At 37.8% G+C, this 23,857-nt stretch overlaps 1 protein-coding gene across 3 annotated transcripts in view; it reads left to right on the plus strand.

Annotated features, from left to right (window-relative positions):
• Positions 1-23,857, plus strand: part of Ints6l (integrator complex subunit 6 like) — a 48,207-nt gene that overhangs the window by 6,489 nt on the left and 17,861 nt on the right. For all 3 annotated transcript variants that reach the window (XM_090326845.1, XM_090326847.1, XM_090326846.1), the window contains 6 exons: positions 14,097-14,246; positions 15,237-15,326; positions 15,521-15,704; positions 15,958-16,086; positions 18,484-18,647; positions 22,190-22,342. In XM_090326845.1, the coding sequence (XP_090182971.1) occupies positions 14,097-14,246; positions 15,237-15,326; positions 15,521-15,704; positions 15,958-16,086; positions 18,484-18,647; positions 22,190-22,342 (870 nt within the window). The remainder of the gene's footprint in view (positions 1-14,096; positions 14,247-15,236; positions 15,327-15,520; positions 15,705-15,957; positions 16,087-18,483; positions 18,648-22,189; positions 22,343-23,857) is intronic.

A 23,857-nucleotide genomic window follows, 5' to 3' on the forward strand; every position in this document is an offset into this window, starting at 1 on the left:
ATGGCAGGAAAGTTATCAAGAGCAGTAAACTCAACCAAAAGACTGGAGATGAGGGAGGAAGAGTACATAGAAGTCTTAGTATTCCATTTATGTGGTCAAGATTGTAAGTAATCCATATCAGACAACCATAGAGTTTGAAACTAAGCTGAAGTTTGTTCATTTCTTCTGATATGAAAAACCGTGAGATGGTCTCAGAGAGACACAGGGTGAACAAGCATGATTGTCCATGTGCTCATTTGGTTATTATTACACAGCATTCCTTGATAGGGACCGCTGGAAAGGGTACTTGAAAGATAGGGCCCCATAGAAGATGTAGTGAAGTCACCTAATTTTAATTTAGTACTGGTTACTTGAAAGTAGTTGGCTTGGGTATTGAGATGAGTAGAAGGAAAATACTTTTAACTTTGCCTTTGTTGGGGAAGATAACTTAAACTACTTAGAACATGAGGTTCTCAGTTTCAGAGTGACCAAACAAGGCAAATTTTCAGCATTGTAGAGAAGAAGAAATGTACTTTCTAGGGAGGGGCGAGATTGAGAACCCTTCATCAATATGTGCAGGCTAAGAGCATAAAGAAAGGAGCTTATTAGTCCTTATGTAAGAAATACTCAAAAGAGCATGTCCTCCCAAAACACTGTAAATGAGACGTCCAACCTGACCCTCTGTGTGTGTGTGTGTGTGTGTGTGTGTGTGTGTGTGTGTGTGTGTGTGTGTGTGTGTACTTTGGGAGCTTAGAATATACATATCCCCTTGGATGAAGGTTGGGAATGATAATTAACTCCCCAGCCCTTCCTTTCCAGGAAAGCATTTATAACTCAGAATGGTCACTTAGCCATGAACTATTGTTTCAACTAGCAAATAGGTTTTCGGTTTCCAACCTGGTGTTTAAAAATACACATCCTCTCCCCTCCTTCATTAAATTCCCAGTGACCTGCTACTTCCAGTGAGAGATGAGGGCACCCAAAACACTTCAGCATAGCAAGTGTGGGTTTGAGGTGGCAATGGAAGTTGTGAGACTCTTCCAAGATGCCAGTTACGCATATCTGCAGATTGGCCATATTTTACTCTTTAGCTAGCATCTACAAGCCCTGTTGGGTTACTGAGCATTTGAGACAACTGCTTGTGGCTCCTTTATAAAGTGTGTCAAACAGTACAAAATAGAATATTTTAGAATATTTGGTTAAATAAGTATTTTTGGGCCATTTTTTTGCTGGTTGTGTGTGTGGCTTGAACTCTGGGCCTGGGCACCGTCCCTGAGCTCTTCATCTCAAAGCTACCACCCTACCCCTTAGGCCATTTTTTTAAAGCTATTGGCTCCCTATGTTGCCCAGGTCTGCCTCAGCTTCCTTAATTCCAATGATTCTCCTGCCACTGTCTTCTCATTAAATGGGCCTATATTATCATAACTGGCTTTTATTTTTTTAATGTAACTGCTTAGAAATACAAAGTTATATATGTAGCTTGCACTGTATTTCTTTTAGCAGTCTAAATTTCTTCTAAAGCTATTTTCAGTTGCTCATGTTCTAGAACTTACTTCTGAAGGAGGTGTGTCAAAGTTCTTTTTAAAATGAACACTACCATAAACAACTCATTTATTCATGAAAGGTTATTGTTGAGTTCAGAACCAATGGCTTGATAACCTTTGGCCCTGAAGCAAAATATGAAAGCATCCTATTCCTGTTTGTCTTGAAAGCCAGTTTGGTTGCTTAGGCTTTTAGATGCAGTTGCCAATCTAACTGGTTGGGTTGGAAGGGTTTTATTTGTGTGTGTGTGTGTGTGTGTGTGTGTGTGTGTGTGTGTGTGTGTGTATTTTGCTTCTCCTGGACCAAATACAACAAAATATCTATATGAGAGCTAATCTAACAGCAGTAATTCAGAATGTCTTAAACACACATCCATTTATGGTAGTTAATGTTGCAGGCTTACAGTAATAATATGTATCATACCACTCTTATATTTACATGGCTCTTTTCCTCAGAATTTTCCAGGACAAGTTTTGTTCAGGAAAAGTAGGATAAAGAAGAAGTTATCTAGTTTGTTAAAACCTAGGAAACAAAGAAGAGTTCGTATTCTTGCTCTTACTAAACTCCTCCTCCTTCTCTTCCTCCTCTCTCTCCTCCCTCTCCTCCCCCCCTGGGCCCCTGTCTTATCCTGGGAAAGCATCAGTATCATTAAAAATAGGGGGAGGTCCATGTCACAGGAATGCTCGCAGGGGTCTTGCAGCTGGCTTTAGTCAACTTTCAGTGGGGCTTCCAGATGTGTCTTATTATGGGTTTTGTTACCAATAATGGGTCCAATTGAAGGAACAAGTACCAATATCTAATTGTGAAGCTGCTAATTAATAGTTTACTATATATAGGCTATTATATGCATTTTATATATTATATAGCATATATAAGAGAAGCTAGGGCTAGAATAAAAGAGGTGATCCAGTTTCGTAGCTATAGTATCGGATTATCCTGAATCCTATCTTACAGTCAAAAGAGTTATCTGACTTTTATAGCATATCCTATATTTTACATAGCAGTTGACTCTTCTGCTTCTTTTTACTAATAGGCAATCACACGGTTGCTTTCTAATAATAGCAACTGACATTTAGTGAGTAATGCTTATGTACAAAGAAGTGTGCGAATGAATGTAATATATTTATTTAGTTTATCTTTCCACTCAGCCTATGTCATAGGTACTATTATTATTGCCATTTAATGGATAAGTATAGGGCCTTATCTGGGGCCCAGAGAGGTTAAGTAACAGAGCTGATAGTAACCCAAGTACGTCTATATTTCAGAATCTTATGAAGTTAACAACTTCCTTTTTCTTTCAATTGTGGCTCAACATTTTTTGATAATTCCTCACAGATAATTTCTCATGGTATATGTCCTGAACCATCATTTTCCAGACAGAATTATCCTATTTATAGCTACTTTTCAATATAATAGTGTTATAATTTAACACATCCAATGAATGAAAATTATTACTGCTGTTACTATTTTTCTTTTTACTATTTCCATGGTTATTTCTGGTGAACTTGTTATGCATTTGTTTGCAAAACCTTTCTATTGTTGATATCCTACTGTGAGTCCTCTCCTGGGGACAGATGTGGAATTGAGATTACAAGTTAATGGAACTCAAGATAGTAGGTATGTGTTGGAGAGTGGAGGGTGTAGCCTCTTGGCTAGGCTGAGGAAGCCCTGTTGGAACAGTGGCAAAGCTCATAAAAACAAGAGTAGGGGCCCAGAAGTTTGGCCTAGTGGTAGAGTGCTTGCCTAGCAAGCACAAAAACCCATGTTTGAGTCCTCGGTACCACATACATAGAAAAAGCTGGAAGTAGTGGTGTGGCTCAAGTGGTAGAGCTCTAGCCTTGAGAAAGTCCAAGCACAGTGTTCAGGCCCTGAGTTCAAGGCCCAGGACTGGCCAAAAAAAATCACAGTGGTCCTCGTCTACCAAATGGCAACCAGAAACTGCAGTGTGTTCTTTCCTTTACCAGTCTCTTGAGAAATGTTTGTCCTGTCGAGAAAACAAAAGCATTCAATATCCTCTTTGGTAGCTATTTGCTTTCTTATAATCCACAACCCACACCCGTGGCAGGATTTTTTCCAAAGGACGTAGACATACCATATTGCCTTTTTGAATTTTGCGTATCAGTTTGTGCCTTAGGCGGATGTGGTGTTCATTCTATCCTGTTCTCAAGCTATGGTTGGTAGTAGTCTATTCTGTTTAGTTAGATGGCTTGGAATGGACTGGTGAGTTTCAGAGAAAAAATGGAAATGCTGCTAGCTTAACCATGAGTTCTTACCTAGAGACATACTTCATGAAGGTATTTCTGGTAATGTGTGACCTATACAACGCTATATCTGAACAAATCTTTATCTTATTATATTATTCATTATTGGTCATCGCTCTTGCATTAACTTACATTCTACTTTGTGGTTCAGATAATTCAGTGAATAGCTATGCTCTGGGTTTCAATACTACAGACTTGAAACATTTTCATTTGTGCAGGTGAAGAACGGTGCTACTTAGAAAAGTAGTTATGATGTAAATGAAGTCTCAAGAGTTACTATAGAGTTACTCTGATTAACTTACTAGTGGATCTTATTTTAGATTTCAAAGTAACTACCCCTGCTCCCAGAAATTTGTCCTCTGTTCTGTATCCCAGTTTCTCTCTTAAAATTATAATTTCTCTTTTAAATTTCTAATTTCTTTCCATTTCTTTCCAATGCATCCTAACTTGTTTGTGGCCTCAAACTTGTCCACTCGATGCTTTACCACCTTTTCTTGGAGGTATTTCAGCTGACTACAGGACAATTCTCCTTGTTATATATTGTATTTTAAGTTCAGTCAGACCTGCAGTGTCTCTAAAACCTGTCACCTGTGCAAGTGAGTTGTTGTTTAGCTTTTATTCTTCACTTCCATATTCTTCTAAAGCCCATCTGTCATTCTTGAAACACCCTCAAGTTAATTTCTACTTAGTTACTTAAATTTAGGTCCTCAAGGTTTTTATGCTTTGACCATTGTACCAGTATTCTAATGGTTTCCCAAGTACCTCCCACATTCCTGTTCTGCACTCACACCCAGTGTTCGCTTTCTTCAAAAGCTAGTTTCATCACATCAGCCTCCCCACAAACCTTCAAAGGCCTTCCATGACTATGACATCAAGTCTAAATTGCTCAGTTAGCCATTCAGAGCTCTCAGGGACCTGCTCCACCTTCCAAATAAAGTTATTTCCTATCATTTTGGCCTTTCTACTTGCTGAGTATGTCTCCCCACTCCTGATGACAGCCCTCCAAACATCCCTTAAAAAAGGAAGATTTCCAGAGCAGGCAGATGAAGCCTTGGGGTGGGGAGGAAAGGATGTGAACTGAAAACACCCCATTAAGGGTGTGACTTGAGGGAAATGATGTGACAGCAGGTACTTTAAAATGCTATTATAATGATGAGAAGTTGCAGGACTGTGTGTGTGTGTGTGTGTGTGTGTGTGTGTGTGTGTGTGTGTGTGTGTAAGGGGAACTGGAAAATGACCTTTAGTAGTTGATTAGCCTGAACCAGACGAGGGCAGTTTGATTTAAATTGGCTTGAAGTTGCCCAGAGGCACAGTGTTTAATGAGAAGCTTCATCTCATTTCTGTCTCCACTAAAGAGAGCCCACATAAATAGGTGGTAGAGTGTAGGATTCTGTGAAGGATATGGAGCCTTTTATATGGCCGTAGCATTGGAAAGCCAGGGCTCTCTCTTGATTTATTTCTTGAACAACAATGCTGATGATATTTAAAGCAAGTTGTTTATTTTTTTCAATTTCCTTGAAATCTTACATGGGCAGACAAACATTGCAAACTCCATTTCACAGTAATGTTTTCTGAGCCATGTGTTAGAAGTAAATTCAGACAACTGTTTACTATTTTTATAAGAATCAGATTTTTAAGTATAGTCATACTATATCCTGTTTGCTAGATCACACCTTCCACCACCTGCTGTGTCATACAGCAAGATGTGTCACTTTAGTAGCTCTATAAAGTGCTAGACTAGAAGGCCTGGAGACCAGGTTCTTCATCCTCAGTCTGCTACTAATTACACACATTACATTGGGCAAGCTACTTAACCTTTTATGGTGTCAGTTTCCTCATCTGTTAAAATGAAAGGGTTAGACTGAATCATTTCCAGGGTTCATTCCAGACAAAGTATAGGACAGAAGTGTGTAACTGAAAGGAAGTAGAAAATTTGAAGCCTGAAATGCAGAGTGATCTCAAAATTACTTTGAACAATTATAAAACAGTTCCTAGATGTGCTTAATATGCTATGTAAAACATATAGTAGCTCAATTGGTAAATGGCATGCTATCTTATTGCTGTTATTTCTGGTTGGGGCTAACAGTTGAGTTTTTCAATAGTTTCTTGGGAATGCTAACAATGAGAATTTGGTAAACAGATAAATTGCTTTTGTATTTATTTTTGTGATTTTCAGCAATTAATGTGTTATTTCTATCATGTAAAAGCATCTCATAATTTTAAAAAATCAGTCTGTGGAGATGGTATATAATATTTACAGAGTTATAAATGGCCATTCTACCAGATGTGTTCAACTACTTTTTTGCATTATTTGTGTGGCTTCCTCTCATTTCTGTCCACCTGTGTTTTTTTCCTAGGCCATCTGAATTACTTTTTATTTTATATAGGGATCCATAATATGTCTCCTTAGAGTCTAACATGGTAGCATATTCCTGGAATCCCAGCATCTGGAAGGCAGGGAAAAGATCATAAGATTGAAGCCAGCATGGGCTACATAGGTTGGACTATAAAGTGAGATCCTGCATAAAAAGAGAGGTTAAATATAAACAAATGCACATGTGAGCGACTGAGTAACATTTTTAGCTGATTGCAAATACTGATTGGTAACTACAGTTGCAATGACCCGAGTCTGGGAAAGGAAACATTTCTAACCCTTGTTCTGGGAAATTTATCTCCAGGCCATCAGTGTGCTAGGCAAGTGTTCTGTCACTAAGGTGCATCTCCAGCCTTGGGCAAAGGAAGCTTTTAACATTTAAATATCACAGAGTTAGATTGAATTCTTAGATATTGTTACAGCTTATTTGGACAAGTGGTTTCTACTGATACAGATCAAATTTCTTTTGATCTTGTCATACATTTAATGAGCATTTTTTTTCTTTTTGCTCAAGGCATTGGAGATGTAACAGCTTCCTCCCTTGCATCTTGTGTTAGGCAAAGTGTTCTACTACTAAGGACATCTTCAAGTCTCCAGTGAACTCTTGGAAGGTGTACTGCTTTCCCTATTATATCCTAATTCCTTGGGATAAGAGTTAATGTATTTTGCAGATTTTCTGCATTCATCCTTATGATGGTTTGGCTTACTGAAAAAAAGGGCATATGAAGTATTTTAAAGAGGCTAATAAGGTACCATGTTGAACATGTCAGTGGAAGCAAAACATGTTTGGTTTTTGTTTTGTTTCATTTTGCTCAGTTCACTTAAAATATGTCCCCGTGAGTCATTAAATGTCTGCTCAAAAACTATGCAGCAGATCACAGGCTGTAGTTTCTGCAATATATTAGGGAGACAATTTCTTAACAACTTTGCTTCAAAGTAGGAAATTCAAATAAACTAGACTTCTTTATATGATCATGACAAGGTACTATTTCCTGAAGCATGCTGGTAGAAATTGGTAAACTGTAGGAAGCATTAAGAGTTCTTAGGAGAGAAGTTATTTAATGAACTATAATGGCTTTCACAAGTTTTAGCGACTGCAGGCCACTAAGAAGGGCCCTTGGGAAGTAATTTTAACAAAAAGGAGCCTAGGAGAATGGCATAGTCTTAGAACAAGTATTGTTTAAGAAAAAGCTATGCTAGTACATATAAATTACAAAAAAAGCATCCTGTCAGTGTATGTGGTAAGTGTATAAATACTGTGAGTCAAATGAGAAAACCACAAACAGGAAACCAAGCCAAATTATGACAGTATTAAGAGAAATAATTGCATCAATAAGGGTCAGAAAATATAATGTAAGCAAGAGTTTTAGAAGGAAGATCAAGAAGCAAGACAATGTCATTCTTATAATGATGTAGCATCTTCCTAATGTATACTGCCTAATTTTAACAGCCTCCTTTCTAGATGTGTTAGCTCTAAATATGACTTTAAAAGATACTTGAACTTTTTAAAGTGATCCAAGTGTCATAGTGTTCACTTATTGGTAGATGTAGCATTCAGATTTAAAGTTCATTGTAATGCTGAGAAAAAAATCCTTGGTAGTGCAAAGGTTTAACTTGTATAAATACTCAGGATAAGGATAAGGGCACTTGACCAAGAGAAAAGTCACTTTTTTTGTCTGCGACGGAGACCGAGTTGATTGGAAAAGCAGTGCTTGTTTTTCACATGATTCTAACATACTAGTCAGTTTACCAACATAGGAAGTTGGTGAAGACAAAGCCAATATATGGAATGATAAATTGATTAAATAAGTAAGTTGCCTAAAATATGACTAAAATTGATTTATTTCAATTGTCTGGGTGGTTGCACAGCATGTTTTCCTCAAACTTATAGACAGCAGATGGAAAAAAGAAAATAGTTTATATTTCAACAAGAGAATTGATGGCCCTGCTAAATTTAGACTCTGGCTTTAACTTGGGACATCTGGGAAAATACTCAAATCCGTTAATCATCTATTTTGTAGCATCTACAAAGAAGCCCAAATCCAGAATAGCCCTCTAACATGAACTTATGAAGACAGATATTATCAGGCTGATTTCATTTCCTTTAATAAAAGAGCTACAGAGAAGGGAAAGCAATATGTATTGTCTCATTCATTGTGTGGGGCTTGCTGGCAAGCTAGGAAGAGTTAGTCTGGGTTTCAGTACCATTCAGGAAATAGGGTGAGGGTTGAGTGGGCCCCAAATGGGTCAGTGCAGTGGTTGAGCATCAAGTTGAAGACACTGGGACACAGGAAATGGTGCCTTTCAATAAAAGTTTTGTGCTGTGTGAGAGAGCCTGACTTGTAACAATCTGTAATGTGATTAATTTTGCTTTTTGAAAGGGCTTTCTACTAGTTCATATAAAATGATGTTAAATGAGTAATTTTTTATTTACAAATATTTAATCTATGTACAGTTTATAAGGGGGCACTTTTATGTGGAAAGTTTTGTATAGCTGCTGTAAATATCTTTATCAGTTACCTTCAATGGGAAAATTAGGACTGTGTTTAGTAAACTTTTATATATTACACTAAGTCAAGCAAAGCCACAAATGACCTTTAGAGAGAGCAGGAGCTCTTTCAACTGCCCTTCCAGAACAGTTGATCTGCTTTTATCTCTTTTACTTGTTTATATTCCCTGGCAATATACTGATAGAAGACAGAGGTCCTCTATTTAAAAAACAACTATAGATAAATAAACAGCAGTAAATCAGCCTTATGCAAGTGGTTCACACCTGTAATCCTAGGTACTCCACAGGTTCAGATCTGATTATGAGGATTTGAACTCAGCCTGTGCAAGAAATTCCATGAGGCTGTTATCTCCAATTAGTGAGCAAAAAGCAGGTAGTGAAAGATGTTGCTCAGGTAGTAGAGCACCCATTTTTAGTGATAAAGCTAAGTGACAGTGCCAGGCCCTGAGGTCTAGCCACAGAACTCACTCTCTGTCTCTCTATGTCTGTGTCTCTGTCTCTCTCTGTGCCTCTCCGTCTCTGCCTCTGTCTGTCTTTGTCTCTCTCTCTGTCTCTGCCTCTGCCTCTGTCTCTCTGTCTTTCTCTCTCTCTCTCTGTCTCTTTGTCTCTGTCTCTGTCTTTCTCTCTCTCTACATACACACACACACACACACACACACACACACACACACACACACACACACACACAATCATTGACTCAGAGAAATGATCTGGCAAAATGAGATGAGGCCAGAAGGATAAGTACTGAAATACTGAGATTTGGGGGAACCACTACCTAATATCTCCTTATATCTCTATTCTACTTGAGAATAATGAGGAAATAGGATACAAGAACAAACCAGACTACTAAATAACTTTATTTCCAATAAAAACCAGATATGAAAATAAAGGTCTAGATGTGTCTTCATGACAAGCTTCCAAATAGTTGACATACTGATAGGTCTCCCTTGTAGATCAATTGTAGGGGCAGAACCTACATCTTAGGCATTACATGTCAGAGAACATGCCAGACAGTTAAAAAGTGCTTTGGCAACAGGACTAGAGAGAACATGCCAGCATCCAGTTTCCAAACCAGCCAGACAGGTTACAAGGTAGAGATGTGGGTACAGATTATAGCTGGAAATATTCTAGGCTGTACTAGTCTAAAAAGCGGAGTGTAAATTCTCCCTATTGTATAATGATCTGATTGAGAAATAAGTAACTACCTAATGGCCTAGCCATACAGGGCTGAGGGCATAACCCAAATCATTGTTAGTCTGAGAAGTCTTATGTTCATTCTTCTGTTTGTGTGAAAAGATATTTTTAGTGGAATATGCAAATTGAAACCAGGTCCAAATTAATATATTCTGAATCAGATCCCCCCCCTTAAGTCGGTTTTATTTAAAGAGTTATTACAAGGTATAGAAGAATAGGGTACATAAGTCCAATTATATAAAAAGTTCTTATCAGATAAAGATGAGAGGATAGAAAACCTGGAAGGGACTTTGAAGTTGTTGGGTTTTTTTTCCCCAGCTCTTTCATTTGCTCAATGAGTAAACAGTGCCTGAAAGGTTAAGTGACACCATGAACCATCCGCAAAGTTAGTATGATAGCCAGAAATAGATCAGAATTTCTAATTCAGAATTCACTGCTCTTCCCTTACCCAAATGTTCTGTACTTTACTTTTTATTATTATCTTTTTTTTTGCCAGTCCTGGGCTTGAGCTCAGGGCCTGAGCCCTGTCCTTGGACTTTCTCAAGATTAGAGCTCTACCACACTTGAGCCTCAGCACCATTTCCAGCTTTTGTCTATGTATGTGGTACCAAGGAATCGAACCTGGGTCTTTGTGCATGCTAGGCAAGCACTTTAACCACTAGGCCTATTATTATCTTAAAACAGTTTTACAGTGAGGTTTCAATGTAACATGTATAAAGCATCTTGATAAAAGTCACCATTTCCATCATTTTTCTCTCCCCTAGTCTAGTCTGTATTTAGCTGTCATGGAAAGTTGACTTAAATGACATGAAATTTGGAAGCTCCATTCAATTAGTTTTAAGCTAATCTAACAAGAAATGTCCATAGGTGAATATATGGTATATGTGGAAAGTGGTTTATACGAGGAAGGCTTCAAAATTAAGCTATTTGGGTTCAAATCCTGACTATATTAGTTACTGGTTGTTTAACTTGACAAGTTACTTATTTTTGATGAACATGTGTCTTCATCTTCAAACTGGACACAATAACATCTACTACGGTGTGCTTATAAGGCTCAGAAGGCTGTGTATAAGATGCTATACATTGAATGAGTCCCTAGCATATGTAGTCACTGAAATATTATCATTTTTTCATTACATCATCATTTTATTTCTGAGAGACCTAGAAAACTTGACCAATTAATGGTATACACACAGACATAGACATTTTCATTGGGTAAAAAGATACGAAACATCATTTTAATAGGTAGTACACATAAAATGAATCATAAGGTAGCTTACATTAGTTTGCAAAGATCTATGGCCTCAAAGCCCTGTATGTAGAGCTGGATGTTAGTTGAGCACTTGCTTAGCATTTATAGGGCCCTGGTTTCCATCTTCAGTCAAATGAAACAAAAGTTCCGCATATATTCCACCCTTGATTTATATATTTCACATCTAGATTTATACTAGCTACATTTCTAGTGCTCAATAGCTACCTGTGGCTGAGAACTGCTGTATCAGATAGTGCATTACTAGGGTGTAACTTGTTTCCCTGCACCCCACAAACAAGAGATAAGTGAACAAAATAAGGCTGGTATGATGACATAAGTGTGAAAGTGTTTGGTTAAGCTGTAGTTCTGTAAAAATATATGGAAGTCAATGGTACAATATATGTTGGCATGTATGAGGCCATGAGTTTGATTGAATTCTTTAGTGCTGAAAAAAATGTCACATTAGCTCTCTGAATACATTTGTGAAAAACACATTTCAGCACAAATGGAGAGTTTAATATGTATTTTTTTCCTGCTGTTTCTCTTCATAATGGCCTTTTGGGTTGAACATTTCATATTAATAAGCTTCCTTTATTAACTGTCCCTGAGCTTTTTCACTCAAGGATAATATTCTACCACTTGAGCAATAGCTCCAGTTTTGGCTTTTTGGTGGCTAATTGGAGAAGAGCCCTACAGATTTTCCTGCCCAGACTGGTTTTGAACTACAACTCTCAAATTTCAGCCTCTTGAATGGCTAGGATTATAGATGCAAGCCACTGGTGCCCACTTGATAAGTTTTAAAGTGATCCCAAATCTCATCCCAGCTTTTTAACAAATAGTCTACTCACTTTTCTTTTTTTTTTCCTTTTTTAAAAATAGTCCTGGGGCCTGAACTCAGGGCCAGGTCACAGTCCTTGGACTTTCTCTACCACTTGAGCCACAGCACCACTTCCGACATTTTCACTGTGTGTCGTACCAAGGAATCAAACCTAGGACTTCGTGCATGCTAGTCAAGCAGTCCATCACTAGGCCAAGATCCCAGCCCCTCACTTTTCTTTAGTTATATTCTAAACTAGTTCATGGCCCTTGAAATATGGCTATAGCCAAGATTATAATTGAGAAGTAAAATTGCTAAATAAAGTGACACCAAATAAAAGATCAAGTTTATTGTAATACTTCTATTAATTACAGTAAAAAAAGATCAACTTTATAAAGTGGCCTTTAGTCACAAGTTGTAAGTTTCCCCATGCCACAGCCCTCACCAAAGGCATGACTCTTTCTTCTCCACCCATCCTTCTAATTAATTACTGAATTCTTACAATTCCAACTCTTGAAATACTACTTTAATTTGCAGCCTCCTCTCCATCTTCACTGTCCTAGCCCAGGCTTTCATCAATTATCATAAGCAATTGCAACAGTGTCCAAACCAGTTTCCCTGCTTCAAATCACATCCTCCCCTCCACCCTACAATTTAGCCTCCAACTCCCGGGAGAATGATCTTGCAAAAAACGTGGATCTGATCACACCACTCCCATAATTAAAACAAAACAAAAAGCTGAGTTATTCTCAGGACCAACAGATACAACCCAAATTACTGATCGTGCTGTGCAAAGTACTCTACAGTCAGAACCCAAATGAACTATTTAGCTCTGCCTCTTGTCATATACCTAGAGCAAAGATAATCAGATTTTTCAAGCTTCCCCAGTAAGGTTCTTGTCCTATGAACTCTGTTTTCTTGAATGGTACTTCATCCCTCATACCAGAGAGGCATCACCTTTAAATTTCTTCAAATGTCCTTATTCTTTAATCACTTTTTCTTTTAGCCTCCATTTCTCCTAGTACTTTGGGAACATGACAGTGTAGTATGGGTAATGGACTAATAGGCTTTCATGAAGTTTAAATCATTTAGCTTATCTTGGCATCATTTACTCTTGCTTTCTGCTTCCTATACTGGCCCAGTTGGTTGGCATCATTATTTCAGCATTCAATGCATCACCTATAGTCCTGAGGTGGTTGTCCATTTACCATGTTGCCAAGCAGTATTATCTGTCTTCAGCCTTGTCAGCCCACTCCTCTATGACCTACTGACAGCTGCTGTCTTCTTTTGACTTCTCTCCTTGGCATTTTGTGAAGCTTTGTTTTTATAGCCATCATCAACCAGGCAGTGCCATGCTTTTCTTCCCTCTGGTCTACAGACCAATCAGTTAAGCATGTTGCTTGTTGACCTTATGGCTTTGGTTCTTTATTGCTATTCATAGCTTCTGGGCATGCCTAAAGAATGTTGCTTTTTTGGCAGTGCTTTTTGATTCTTTTTCTCTTTATTCTTGGGGCTTTCTGGATGCTTGATGACACCAGAAGGGTTGTTTCCAAATCAGTGATTCTAACCCCTTTACTTTGTTTTCTTGTTCTTTCTTTTTTTTCTTTTGGTCCAACACCAGAAGTGGAACTCAGTACCTGACAAACTACCAACTCAGCCATGCCTCCAACTCGCCCCACCCCCGCCCTTTAATTTCATTTAAAGTGAAAATATACTACTCTGGAGAAAGAATGTAAGCAATGTATGTAGACCAGACACACAACAGGCATTCATTTGTCTCCATAATAGTACATTTAACAAATAACTGTTCCTCACTCCTCCCCACCCCCAATCTATGCTTGTTGTCATTGATAGGCTAAAGTAATGGAAGTATTTTGGTAGTTTTCGTTGATGTGGAATAGGAAACTGGACCTTGCATGTCAAAACCCTCTTGTTACAATGAACGAATGTGCTGGTTGCTTGACTTCTTTGTGTTGTCTTGATCTTTAAAGCCAGCAGATCTGTTTGGTGCTGACTGCTTGCTGTGGTTCACTCCATCAGTCAAGGTCAGCATAGAATTCAGTTAAAGAGTGATTTGTCAGTTGGATGCTTACTTTTCAGTGCTTGTTTGCACTTTACATATAGTCATTGTATAATCAGGAATTTCTTTGTAAATGTTTGGTTTTCAGGCTGGTTGGAAGGAAAACCACGCTACATTCATGAGCGAACTAAAAAATCTTCAGGCTTCTGGATTGACTACTCTTGGTCAGGCTCTAAGATCCTCATTTGATTTATTAAATCTCAATAGATTAATATCTGGAATAGACAATTATGGACAGGTAAAAAACACTTTGAGTGAGTACAGATAATTTATTTTGGTGACTTGGGGCAAGAATTCAAAGTTGGGTATGGTTACCAAGATTTCAATTGCTCTTCTCAGCCTTCTCCAAAAGGTTAATATACTTTTAAAATTCATTCTTTAGTCTCCCTCCCCCTCATTGGTCTTTGTATTGTTATTTGATTATGAAAGTGTTCAAGTTGCCTACACTCACATCAATCAGATATCTAAGAATGGAATAAGTAAATGGTTGAGAAACAATTTAACTCTCCTCATTCCAACCAATCTTTTTTTTTCATTCCATCCAATCTTATGACTACCCTATAGAAAAAGAGGAAGGCAGAAAACCATTTGTTGTTGATATCATTGCCTTTAACTGCTTTAAACTTATTTTTTCCCAATTTCCAGAGTCACTCCTCAGGGCTCAGAAATATCATTAGTAGTTCCCAATCTGTGCCGTGATTGTGACTCAGGTGAATGGATTTTTGCATGTGGATAATACTGCCGTTCTATTATCTTTTACTTGGAAAGCAAGAGAAGTTATTTTGAGTGAATGCTATATTGTGAGTTCCTGAATTAGAGGAATTTCTCAGTTTGTACAAATGCTATCTCTTTGGGGAATATTTTGATTCCTACACATTTCAGTCTCTAATTTTGTTGTTGTTGTTGGGAGTGAGGCTTAAACGCTGGGCCTGGGTGCTGTCCCTGAGCTCTTCAGCTCAAGCCTAGTGATCGACCACTTGAGCCACAGCACCATTTCTGGTTTTTTTCTGTGTATATGGTACCAAGGAATCAAACCAGGGCTTTGTGCATGATAGACAAGCACTCTGCCATGAGGCCAAACTCCTGGCACAGTTTGTAATCTTTTTCTTTTCATTTATCCAGGCAACTTTTAGCATTTATTTAAGAGATAATTGACAAGGCAATTGCAAAAGTTTAAATATAATTTTATTACTTTATACAGCTCTAATACTTTTTAAATATATTTTAGGGGAGAAATCCATTTTTTTTAGAACCATCTATTTTAATTACCATCACAGATGGAAACAAGTTAACAAGTACTACTAGTGTTCAAGAAGAGGTGAGATTTTTTTTAATATTTCTGTGGGAGGAATTCGTTTCTAATTAACAATAAAGTTGGACAAACTTCCCATCTTGATAATCTTTGAGAAATTGCTTAAATTTATAGTTTCCTGAAAGACGTTATTCCTTTAACTCTTTCTTCATTTTTTATTGGGTGGTTATGATAAACCTTTTCAAATTTTGCCTTATCAGCTTCATCTTCCTTTGAATTCTCCTCTGCCTGGAAGTGAACTAACCAAAGAACCTTTTCGTTGGGATCAAAGGTTATTTGCACTGGTGTTGCGTTTGCCTGGAGTGGCTTCTACTGAACCAGAGCAACTAGGGAGTGTATCAACTGATGAATCGGCCATCACACAGATGTGTGAAGTCACAGGCGGTATTAATGATGTTTTATGCTTCTGAAGGAAGAATTTATGGATGTATAGTTTTTTGCTTTTTTTTTTTACTGTATCTAGTCTCTGTTCATTTTACTTAGTCCTTTACTTCTGAATTTTAAGCTCATAATTGGTATTATATCCTTGCCAGTGTAGTTAGGATAATTCCAAATTATGTTTTAGGATTTGCAACGCTGCTTGTATTATAAAATGGTTATTTGTTGATCCAAACCTTTGTTTTTCTCTTTGGTATAGGTCGATCCTACTGTGTTAGAACACAAAAAATGTTGAATCAATGTTTGGAATCTCTAGTTCAGAAAGTTCAGAGTGGTGTAGTTATTAATTTTGAAAAAACAGGACCAGATCCACTTCCTGTTGGCGAAGGTACCGTAGATAACTTTTTTAGTCCTGAATTATTGCATGGAAGGATGATCTTAAATTTGGAAGACATTAAACAAGTGATAATAGAGATTATGTTCTTTCCCTCTATGTAACACATGGTTACAAACACATATCAAAAAACTATGATAGGACCATAGCTTATGTATATTTGTCAAAATTCGAACAGCTTTATTTCCTGTTGAATGTTCTTAAGGAAACTCTTCTTTTGCTGGCCTATTTTGTGTATCCTGCTTCCTATATTGCAATTACTCTGGATTAGTTCACCTCTATGTGCACACAGTTTTCATTGTGATGAGACATTTGAGTACTGATCTCTTTTGGCACTTGTGAGCACCAAATTTGCTAAACTATCTTTACAAAATCTGTATTAATTACCACCACACAGCAAAACATTGTGAAGGCTTATTCAGGAATTTACAATATTTTGGTATTTTCCTGGTTACCTTTTAACTGAAGAACCATTTCTACATAAAGGAACTTTACAGAAAGTTTGACATCTAAAAGTAAACAAAGACAGAACTACTTTTGCATAGAGGAAGTTAAGCCATAGTAAATGCCAGGTACCGTTGGTATTTTTGGTTTTTGGTCTGATGGCATATGTGACTATGTATGTATGTATGTATGTATGTATGTATGTATGTATGTATGTATATCTGTATGCATGTAAGTATGTATGTATGTATGTAAGTATGTATGTATGTATGTGTTTGTGTGTACATATATTAAATTGTCCATAATAAGGGATTTCATCATGACATTTTCATGATCCCCAGCAACTTCAGGAAGCCTACTAAAGTAGGCAGGCTGTGGCCAACCCCAGGGGCAGTCCTAAACCAAAGCTCTATCCTAAAAATAACCAGCAACAAGCAGGACTGGTGGCAAAAAGCCAGCCTAGTAAAGGTGAAGCCCTGAGTTCACATCCTAGTTCTAACTTAAAAGAGCATCTAATATAGAGGACTACTGAAGATTCACAGCATAGTTTAAAAGAGTTAAAAGGAGGGCTGTAGTAGTAGCTATGAATGCCTAATCCATCATTTTTTGTGTTTCCTACTTATTGTGAACTGAGTCCAAATTGTAGTGAGATCTAGTGCCATATAAGTAGCTCAGATTTTCTTTCTAGCACCAGTTACCTCCCCTTTGTCTAGTGCTCTTAACCTTTGAGAATCTGATGAAAACAAAGAACACTTTCCTCAGAAAAATACAAATTACTTGTAATTTGGGCCGGGAGTTTGGCCTAGTGGTAGAGTGTTTGCCTAACATGCATGAAGACCCAGGTTTTATTCCTCGGTACCACATAAATAGAAAAAAGCTGGAAGTGGTGCTGTGGCTCAACTGGTAGAGCTCTAGCTTTGAGAAAGCCCAAGGACAGCGCTCAGGCCCTGAGTTCAAGCCCCACAACTGGGAAAAAAAGTGACATTAAAATAATTAAGCTATCTTTAACAAATATAATTTACATTAATTAATCATGATGTAAAGCAATGTCATTCTACCTTTTTTAAAGTAAGGTAGTTTAAATAATTGAAATATATTTATGGTACATTACCTGAGTATTAGACAATAACCATTTCCATGTAGTTTTACTGGTACATTTGGAAACCAGAATGAGTTAGCCATAATAACTTTGGTGTGTGTGTGTGTGTGTGTATTGCCAGTCCTAGGGCTTGAACTCAGGGCACTGTCCTTGGGCACTCTGCCACTTGAGCCCCAGCACTATTTCCAGCTTTTTTTGTGTAGGTGGTTCTGGGGAATCGAACCCAAGGCTCCATGCATGCTAGGTGAACACTCTTCCACTAGGCCACACTTCCAGCCCAGTGCATTTGTTCCCTACCCCCACTACATAAATACATCAGATCATCAGCATGCTGTTTACCATCAAGTGAACTTGGATAGTTTTTATTTCATTTTGTGATTATTAGCTCTGTTGAGTAAAAAAAATACATTTTTACAATCTAATTCTCACAGAAAGTATATACAAATTGAATTTATTATATGGTTTGTCAAATTCCAAAAGTGCAAAAACTATTCCAAGGACAAAATGACTTAATTTGCCTAATTTGGTAATTGAATTCTTGAAAGATGACTGTAATGTTTTGGTATGTTTAATTAATACATATCTCATGAAGTTGAAAAGTAGTTTTACAATAGCTTCCCAGCTAATTCCATATCCTCTTAGTAGATTAAGGATGGTGGAGGTGTTGAATTAGGTAAAAAGAGTCACTAGAGAGAACATTTAACAATATGAGCACTGTCGCTTCTTTTTCTATTTTTTTTCACAAACCACTTACTTTTTTTTGTACTTTGCCTTTAGCTGAAATTTTGTCTAAGAAGATTAGCACTGTAAGAGGAAACTGACGCCTTTGTCTTTTGTTTTATTTTTAGATGGATTTGTGGATTCATCTAGGTCAATCAATTCATTTGCCCCTCAACTGTGGCATAGTTGTCATAAACTCATTTATGTGCGGCCTAACTCTAAAACCGGTGTTCCTGTTGGACACTGGCCAATTCCAGAATCTTATTGGCCAGAACAGACTCTATCTTCACTAGTAAGTATTGTAAAAACCAGAAATAAACATTGTTCTTGTTTTCAGTTTGCGGATTATAGTGAACCTTTTCAGGCTTTTATGCTGTCTCTATCTTCCCTTCTGTGTCTTTCATTTTCTAATAGTAGTCTAGCTTATTCCTTAAAGTAAGGGAGGAAAATTCCCTTTTTAATTTTTTTGCCAGTCCTGGGCCTTGAGCTCAGGGCCTGAGCACTGTCCTTGGGCTTTCACAAGGTTAGAACTCTACCACTTGAGCTACAGCACCACTTCCAGCTTTTTCTATGTATGTGGTACTGAGGAATCGTACCCGGGTCTTCAAGCATGCTAGACAAGTACTCTACCACTAGGCCAAACTCCCGGCCAAGAAAACTTCCTTTATGTTATGGCACTTTTTATTCTTTCAGTTGCTTTTACCACTGGAATATTCAAGCATGGGTATTTTTAGTGCTGTCACAGTCTGTGATTTGCTTTCCATTTTTGAGTTCTGATTTGTTTTGTTTGGTAAATACATTGTCTCAAAAGTACCAGCATTGATTTTCATGCCTAGGGAATTTGAACCTAGTTGACACCTTGTAGAGTTTCTGGAAACAGATGCAAAATACCTCCCTTCCTATGGAGTCCTTAGACACCCATTTGAGCATGGTGGACCTACTGTTCTGTTTTAATCAATAGCCTGTAGCAGTTCACGTTTCAATTATATGGAACCAAGAAATATCTTAAAAACCATCTCTAAGTAAAGACTTGTTCTTTTTTTTAAGTCACTGTTCTGTTTTTTTTTGTTTTGTTTTGTTTTTGCCAGGCATGGGGCTTGAACTCAGACCCTAGGCATGGTCCCTGAGCTTTTCAATTCAAGGCTACTGCTTTCCCACCTTGATCCACTCTTCCACATTTATGATCACTGCATTTGGTAGAAGAAGGTTTAGTATTATAATTACTCCTAGTGCCAGATGAATTGGGTTTTTTAGGGGCTAGTGTGTAATAACTATGAAACATACCCCAATGTAAGAAGGCGTAATTAATCCCTAATGTGTGGATTGGTGCAGAGGTTGGGGTCGCAAACATATTATTGTTACATTAGCTTAACATTTTTTTCCTGTTAATTTCCAGAAATTTCCACAGTAAACTCCATTTTCTCCTGACTTTTTAGGTTCTTGAATTTTTTTTTTTGCAGAAATGTCCTAGAACATAAGAACTAAAGAGCTCTTCTAAATCGTTCCTGATGGTGAGGGCAAAGGTCCTTCTACTGGTATTCTGTCAAGGCCTAAGATGGCAAGCATGTCAAATTTCAGCCTCTTCAATGCCCAAAGTAGAAGCTTCAATGACAGATTTATTTTATTTTTACTTGTTGTAGAGCTTCTTCATTCATTGTCTTTCCACAAGAGTAATTATAACCAAAATCAGGGAAAAATTACAACTAAGGAATTATCAAGTAATCATACATAGTTTGTGTTAGAATTCCATCATCTTTTAGTACTGGAGTTTTAGCTTTGGGCCCTACACTTTCCGGGCACGAGCTATTCTATTTGAGCCACATTTCAACTCTTTTGCTTTAAGGTTTTTTTTTCACAACATCCACAACGGTGTTTTAGTGTAACTCCTCCCCCCCCAAAAAAAAACCAGAATGGGTAAGAATAAACAATCACAATCACTACATCATTAGTGATTAATTCAATCAAAGAAAAAACTAAATTCATTTTGGGGTTACTCATCCAAATCCTTAAGACTCTTATCCTTATTTACCCACCAATGAACCAGAATTGAAGATGTGGCTCAATTGGTAGAGCATTAGCCTTGAGCAAAAATGCTTAAGAATGGTGCCTAGGGTCAGAGTTCAAGCTGCCAAGACTTGTACCAACACACAAAGGAAATGTATGTGTGTGTCCTTCCATGTTCTCTGAATGTTTCAGGAAATAACAAGGGGATAAAGGTGTTAAGACAAGCCGGGCATGATTTAAGGTTTTTTGTTTTTTGATTTTTGTTTTTGTTTTTCTTCAGAAAGAGTTTTGCTTTTTTATCTGGGACAGTGATCCTATTGCTTGTGATTCCCTCCAAGCTGGAAATTACAGGCAGATATCATCACATGCAGCTTGTTTGCTGACATGAGGATGTTACTTTCTGCCAGGGCTAGCTTAGAATCATAATTCTCTTGACATCTGTCTTCCAATTATATGAGATTATAGGAAGGAGCCACCATACTTGACCTCATTCTTTCTTTAAAGGCTTGTAATAATGAAATAAAACAATACAAAAAAACCTAGATGTTTTTGCTGGTCATGGGGCTTGAACTCTGGGCTTGGGTGCTGTCCCTGAGCTCTTCAGCTCAAGGCTAGTGCTCTGCCACTTAAGCCACATTACCACTTCTGGTTTCCTGGTGGTTAACTGTGGGTGAGTCTCATAGACATCCATGCCCAGGCTGGTTTTGAACAGTGACCCTCAGTTCTCAGCCTCCTGAGTAGCTAAGATTATAGGCATGAGCTACCAGTGCCAGGCAACAAAACTCACTTGAGAGCTAATTTTCACAACCCTCAAACATCATGTAAGTTCTGCTGGTTTTGTGCTTCAAGAGGCAGAGTAGTTCCTTCCTAGTATGTGTTAAACCCCAAGTTTAAACCTTACTATTACTAAAAACTGTCTTGTAGGTTTTTAAATGACAAAGACAACTAGATGTGATTTTCCTTTAATAAAGGATGCAAAGAGGGGTGGAATGTAGCTCAGTGGTAAGAATGCTTGCCTAGCATCCGCAAGGCCCTAGTTTCCATTTCCACCACTGGAAAAAAAAGGATACAAAGATATTTTGTGATATTCATTATCTCCTGGATCTGTCATCCTTTGCTGACTGCCTTTCTCTGGTGCTTTCCAGTCACAAAGTTAAAAATGTAATACAGTGGCTTTTCCATTATAACCCCAGTGGTGTCCCAGGCATACACACCTTTGCAGTCCCACTAACGCATCCTTATCACCAGCTATCCAGGTGAAGCATGTGGATATATGCAATTGTGTAAAACTCTATCTAGGCTCTGGAGTTAAGACTTGCTCATTATCAGTCTGTATCTTGCCCATTTTCTATCTTTATTTGTTTTCATCTTGCTTATTAGTGGCTCAAGATCTGTTGTTACCATATTAGGAAGTTTCAAGATTCTTCTTTCCCAGCAGTACCTGGATTAACTAACTTTGTGATACATAGAAATGAAGTCCAGGCTGTACTTTTGGGAGTTGCAAAGAGGATATGAAATCCAGACTTTATCATGTGGATCAACTTGATCATCATCCCGTGACTTTGTCAACATATTCAGAACAGTTCTTTTTTACTTCTCTGAAAATCTAGTTATGAGGGTCATAATCTACTGTTCCTCTTCCCAATGCAAAGTAGATGGTACTGATTAAGATCCTGAACTTACCTCTCCTGAACAATCTCATTGGTGCTTCCTATAACTCAGAATACTAGTCTATATCATAGTGATAGTTTGGCAATGTATACAAGGGCTGAATGAACTGCCAGAATGTAAGCTTGTTTGATAATCATATTTTTCTCTTCATTTTTTTAGCCTCCACGAACCTCTCATCCAATTGTGAGGTTCTCCTGTATGGATTGTGAGCCATTGGTAATAGACAAATTGCCCTTTGACAAATATGAACTTGAACCTTCTCCCTTAACCCAGTACATTCTGGAAAGAAAGTCTCCCCATACCTGTTGGCAGGTACTTATGCTTAACTATTTATAGCCAAATGTGTGTAATTTATATTTTGAGATCTGGGAACTGTTTTAAGACGTTTCAAAGGTTAATCTACAAAGGTTAGACCATGTCTTGTTCTTATAAATGCTATCAAGTAAGCAATAAGTAATTTTAGATTTGTATGAATAATTAATCTACTGTACATTGCTTTAGACTATTTAGAAGGACTACCTAAAACCTATGCATGGACCACAGGTTAAGATCCTTTACCAGTACCAGGTGCTGGTAGTTCTCGCCTGTAATCCTAGCTACTGAGGAGGCTGGGATCTGAGGAGCATGATTCAAAGCTAGCCAAGACTTGGAAAGTTTGTGAGATTCTTATCTCCAGTTAACCACCAGAAAACTGGAAGTGGAGGTGTAGTTCAGAATGGTTGAGCACTAGCCTTGAGTGAAAGAGCTCAGGAACAGCACCTAGGCCCTGAGTTCAAGCCTCATGACCATTAAAAAAAGAGGGCTGGGAGATGGAATATTGGCCTAGTGGTAGTGTGCTTGCCCAGCATGCCCAAATACTGAGGTTCAATTCCTCAATACCACATGCATAGAAAAAGCTGGATGTGGTGCTATATCTCAAGTGGTAGAGCTTTAGCTTTGAGAAAAACCCAAGTACAGTGCTCAGGCCCTGAGCTCAAGCCCAAGACTGGCAAAAAAGAGCCCTTAACCAAAGGATATACTATTAATTTTGTATGGCTTCTGCAGATGAAGCAAGGTTCTCACGAGGTAGCTTAAACTTGACAGATTAGAAGTCCAAGATATATTGGGCAAGGAAACATAAGCCATCAAACTAACTTTTGTATTAATGTAATGCAATAAATCTGTTCTTTCTGTTGTACAAATCCCTCTGATATATGTAGTAGGATTTTATTTGAAGGAGGCAGATACAGAGATGTTGCAAAATTTAGCTTAGAGGACTTTACTGATCGCCTAATAGACTCACCTGTGGAGTTTAATTTCTTCAAATCCAGACATGATAGTCAAAGCCTCCTTTTATGTGGGTACAATATAAAAGTCCTATACTGTAAGAATGGGAAGGAAGGGGGAATCTAGTGAGATATAAGTACACATGAAGTATGCATGAAGACTGATGACATAATCTGTCAGAAAGGCTTGATTCTGTAAATTATGTGTCATTTTCCTAAGTCTATGCTGGTAAGCCCTTCTTTTTTTGGCTATTGCTCTATCACTTTTGAGCCACATCACCACTTCTGGTTTTCCGGTGGTTCATTGGAGATAAGGGTCTCACAGACTTTCCTGACTAGGTGTGATTTGTATCATGATCCTCAGATCTCAGCCTTTTTAGTAGCTAGGATTACAGGCATGAGCCACCAGTACCTAGCAACCCTTTGTTCTTTTGCAAAGTTAATTTGTTTTATTGGTTAGTATCATTTAATAATATAACCCCATTTTATATTATCCTAACAAACTACATGTTTTAATACTGTTGATGTGACTTGTGAACCATATAATTTCCTTTTTAATATA

Source organism: Megascapheus bottae, chromosome X (assembly GCF_031878675.1).
Source record: "Megascapheus bottae isolate mThoBot1 chromosome X, mThoBot2.hap1, whole genome shotgun sequence".
NCBI lineage: Eukaryota > Metazoa > Chordata > Mammalia > Rodentia > Geomyidae > Megascapheus > Megascapheus bottae.